The sequence below is a fragment of the Tupaia chinensis genome, unplaced genomic scaffold (assembly GCF_000334495.1).
Source record: "Tupaia chinensis unplaced genomic scaffold, TupChi_1.0 Scaffold000159_1, whole genome shotgun sequence".
NCBI lineage: Eukaryota > Metazoa > Chordata > Mammalia > Scandentia > Tupaiidae > Tupaia > Tupaia belangeri.
The window spans coordinates 1392161-1396347 of record NW_006159630.1 but is presented as its reverse complement, the minus strand read 5'-3'; the positions used below and the strand labels follow the sequence as shown (position 1 = coordinate 1396347).

At 66.4% G+C, this 4187-nt stretch overlaps 1 protein-coding gene across 6 annotated transcripts in view; it reads right to left on the bottom strand.

Moving 5' to 3' along the window:
* SLC38A10 (solute carrier family 38 member 10) overlaps positions 1-4187 on the bottom strand; it is a 37863-nt gene that overhangs the window by 9040 nt on the left and 24636 nt on the right. For all 6 annotated transcript variants that reach the window (XM_027770736.1, XM_006145659.3, XM_027770737.1 and 3 more), the window contains one exon: positions 2091-2247. In XM_027770736.1, the coding sequence (XP_027626537.1) occupies positions 2091-2247 (157 nt within the window). The remainder of the gene's footprint in view (positions 1-2090; positions 2248-4187) is intronic.

The window sequence follows — 4187 nt, the reverse complement described above, 5'->3', positions numbered from 1 at the left end:
CTTGGAAGAACGCGCCATCTCCACCCTGGAAGCCCGCAACGACCTTAGTACTCGGGCCCAGGGACACAGGCTGCCCAGGAAAGGGGGGGAAATGGGACAGGAGCCGTGCAGCAGCCGAGAGGACGTCACGCAGCCTGCTCGGGATGGCAGGGGAAAGGCAGAAAGGGACCCTCGTTTTACGAGAGCCTCTCTCCAAACCAGGAGCACAGCCCTCCCAGAGCAGCAGGACGGAGCGTGTGAGGAGCCCACGCAGCTCCCGGCCAGGCCGGCCCAGGCCGTGGATATGGCCTTACCAGACGAGAGCCTTTGCCTCAGGGATGCCAGCCTGCAAGGGCTCCTACAGAGCTCCGCCACGGCTCCCAACTGCGATGTGACCACGGTAACAGCAGGGGGCGGCCCTGTGCGGGTGTGATGCTGCCCTTGCACAGAATACTGACCGGCCCGGTAGTAGCCCGGCACAGGAGCGTGGGGGTTCGGGGACGGGTGGCAGCAGGGCTACTTGGAGGTATGGCGGGCAGCGGCCCCGCCCCCCCGGCCAGCGTCCCAGCCACCCCTGCCACCTGCCTACGTCCCCAGTGGTCGACTCTGCTCACCAATAGCCAAAGCCCACCATGTGGTAATTGTACGAGGGCCATAGCACAGCCTGCCAGCTCCTCCTGGAATGTGGGACAGTGACAGCGCTCCCTCGGTGTCACTGAGGGACAGCCGTGGCACCTCCACCTGCACGCTGTGCACCCAGGCTGCCAGGCTAGGCCTGGGCTGTTCTTGGGGTTCGGCTCTCGGGGACGATGGAGTGAATGGTGCCCCAGGAGGGGAAAGGACACCATCCTGACTGCACCAGCACCGGCTTCCCCTCAGGGCTGGGCACCGCAGTGTGTCCAGTGGTCAGTGACGACAGAGGTCTAGCTGCCAGCCCCGAGGGAGGGGTATCCAGACCTGGCCCTGCACACGCTGCCCTCCACCCAAGGGTGTCCAGGCCTGGCCCTGCACACGCTGCCCTCCACCCGCCTGAGGGTGTCCAGGCCTGGCCCCGCTCCACTGCTGGTCCACCACTCAAGGGTGTCCAGGCCTGGCCCTGCACCACGCTGCCCTCCACCCAAGGACGGCCACGCCACGCTGCCCTCCACCCAAGGGTGTCCAGGCCTGGCCGTGTACCATGCTGCCCTCCACCTGAGGGTGTCCAGGCCTGGCCCCGCTCCACTGCTGGTCCACCACTCAAGGGTGTCCAGACCTGGCCCTGCACCACGTTGCCCTCCACCCGAGGACAGCCCAAGGAGAGGAGACACAGGAGCCCAAACGTGCACCCAGCAATGAGAACAGCCACCAGACGTGGCTCTGTAAGAGCCCTGCTTTCAGGCGACTCTGACAATAACTGAGCTGCCGCGAGGGAGCCGTCCCCTCAGGGCTGAACTATAAAGCTCGTCCTGAATCACGCCAGCACCATGGATGCCACGTTGCTCTGTGAACTCCTTCATGGTGAGAGGATGCCATACGCCGTCTTCCACAGGCAGCCAGCCAGGTGTCACGGACTTCGAGGGAGCAGGCTGGGGCAGGCAGGAGGCAGGGGCTCCGTGTGCCATGGTGCAGCCTAGGCCTCTGGGCACACGGGCCGCGGTGCCGCACACACACAGCCGGCCCCACCTTCCCGAGCCCTGTCCACCAGGCAGCCCGTGCCAAAACCCATGCCCACCCCCGCACCTCCACAGGTGTGCCACAGATGGCGGGGGTGCATGGCCAGCCACGGCCTGGTGAGCAGACCTACAGCCTAGCCGGCCGACAGCACAGAGCACTTAGCTCAAAACTGATGTTCCCCAAAACAAGCTGTGACCTTAGCGCCACGCTCACATGCCCGTCGGCACCACGTGGCCAGGTGTGAGGGCACGAGCACGCTGGCAGCTGCACGGGCAGGCCTGGCCCCTGCACTGGCCAGTCCCCACCCGGAGTGCTGTGGGCACAGCTGGCGGCTCCACTCCCACGTGGGGCTGAGAGGCTGGGCAGGAGAGCTAAGCTCAGAGCCAGCCTGGAAAGCACACCTGCTCCCCACGGCCAGGTGAGCCCCGCCCCGACCAGGCCAGGACCTGTGTGCGTACCTGCGAGTCGGGCTGCCTCCGCCTTCGCCACACCCTCGTCCTCTCCGAGCTGGCTGCCAGGGGCCTCCTTGGCCAGGTCCGCAGGGGCCTCGTCACTCACGGACAGGGTGGTGAGGGTGCTGACCACCAGGACACCCAGGCCGACCCAGAGCACCACCTGCACGAGAGCACGAGGGTCACGGCAGCCCCCCTCACCTGGCCCGCTGACGGCTCCAGGCAGAGAGCCCAGGGTGGAGGACGCGAGCCTGAGGGCTGCTGTTCCTGAGCATGGCAAGGCTGGGGCTGCCGGCCACGCTGGGGGCAGGAGGGGGGCGGACAGGCAGGGCTACAGGGCCAAGAGGAGCCTCCCAGAAACACGATGTACCGGAGTGGGAGCAGAGACCCCTGCCACCTCGACCCAACTTCCTAGAGGCGGGGCCCCTTGAACGCCGTGGCCAAAGGACCAAGCACATGCTCGACTCAAAGGGGGTCCCGTGTGCACATCACCCTCACTGCCCACTCTCGCACGACCCCATGCAAAGGACAGGGGCCTCCCCCTAATAGACACCCACGCCAAGTCCCAGTGGACAGGTGTGTCCAGAGCCAGCGAGGCAGAGATGGCCTGCCTCTGCTGCACGGTGGGTGCAGTCAGGGCCAGGCAGCTGCAAGCTGGCACTGCGGCCGTCCAGAGCCTCCCCACACCTGAGCCCACGGTGGGCCGTGGACATGGCCCTCGGTGACCCAGCAGCAAACCCCACCTGTACCCCGACAGCCGCTGCAGCTCTTGCTAAGAAGGGGCATGGCCACTTGCCCCTCCTGTGTCACACATGCCACCACGTGGCAGGCTACGTCTGTCCCACCTGGATGCCCCACTTGCCTAGTTCTGCAGGGTCCCCTGCCCTTCTACCTCCACAATCCCGAAAGACAGAGGCCTCCCCGGATCCAACAGGGTTGCTGAAGAGCAAAGATCCCTCTCCCTAGAGGTGGGCGGGACCCAACTAGTGCAAGACGCGACCTTAGGAGAAAGCCCAGGCTCCCCCTGCCACCCAGGGGAGCTAAGCACTGGACGCCGGTGCAGGCTGGGGCACAGGCCAGCTGCCGCATGCCCTGCACACAGTGGGACTCTCAGGGCGAAGGCCGGGCTGTCCCAGTGTGTAGGGTGCCACCCGACAGCGTGCCAAGGGGCCTAGACCAGAGCTGTGCTCCGCGGCACGCAGAGCCCCTCTGCCCCTGGCTGCTCCCTCCACGTCTGTGGACGCCTGGCGGTGGCCGCCTGGGGGACAGTGCACGGCATCCTCACCACCAAGTGCGAGAGGGGGGGTGGGGAGCGGCGGGACCAGCCACTGCCAGCAGAGCCAGGGCCCGTGAGGCCCAGAGCAAGGAGCAAGGCCTCCAGAGGAGGCCGTCCCGGGTCAAGGCGCCCACCCTGGCCCTGACGTCCTGTTTCATGAGCACGGCCCAGGCACAGCTGGAGGTTGGGAGCCCTGGGGCAGCAGGGCCACCCGGAGGCCACTTTGGCCAGGGCACGCATGCACACGTGTTTCTCAGCCCACGACAGAACGACCTTGGAGGATGAGAAAGCCTTCCCACTCAGACTCCCCGAGGACCAGCCCGCCATCAGATGCTCAGACGGGAGGGTGCTGCATCACCAGCAGGCCAGGGAGGGGGTCCCAGACGAGGACGACGGCATGGCCAGGCGGGGGACCGGGGCTCCAGCCCCTCAATGGGCCATCCCCCAGGGGTCATCTCTCACTTCCCCTTTTCCTCTCTGTCTCTCCGGCAAGCGCAGGTACTCTAAGGCAGACACCGCTTAGGGGGAAAGTACAAAGTAAATAGAAACAGAACATATAAACAGCACCGCAAGACACCCTAAGGGAAGGGGGCAGAGACAGAGTGTGGCCCAGACGCGCCCCAATCCTGACCAGAGCAAACCCGTCCTCTGTGCTGACGCCCTGCAGCCACCCACACAGGCGACCCAGCCCCGCCCGGCTGTCCTGAGGCGCACATGGCACACGCCAGTCAGAGCCGGGTCGCGGGCACTGACAGCCGTGCCCCTCGGGCAGCCGCACCTCCTGTCTGAGTCCGGTGCTCACCCACACTTCCGGGCAGCGTCCAGGG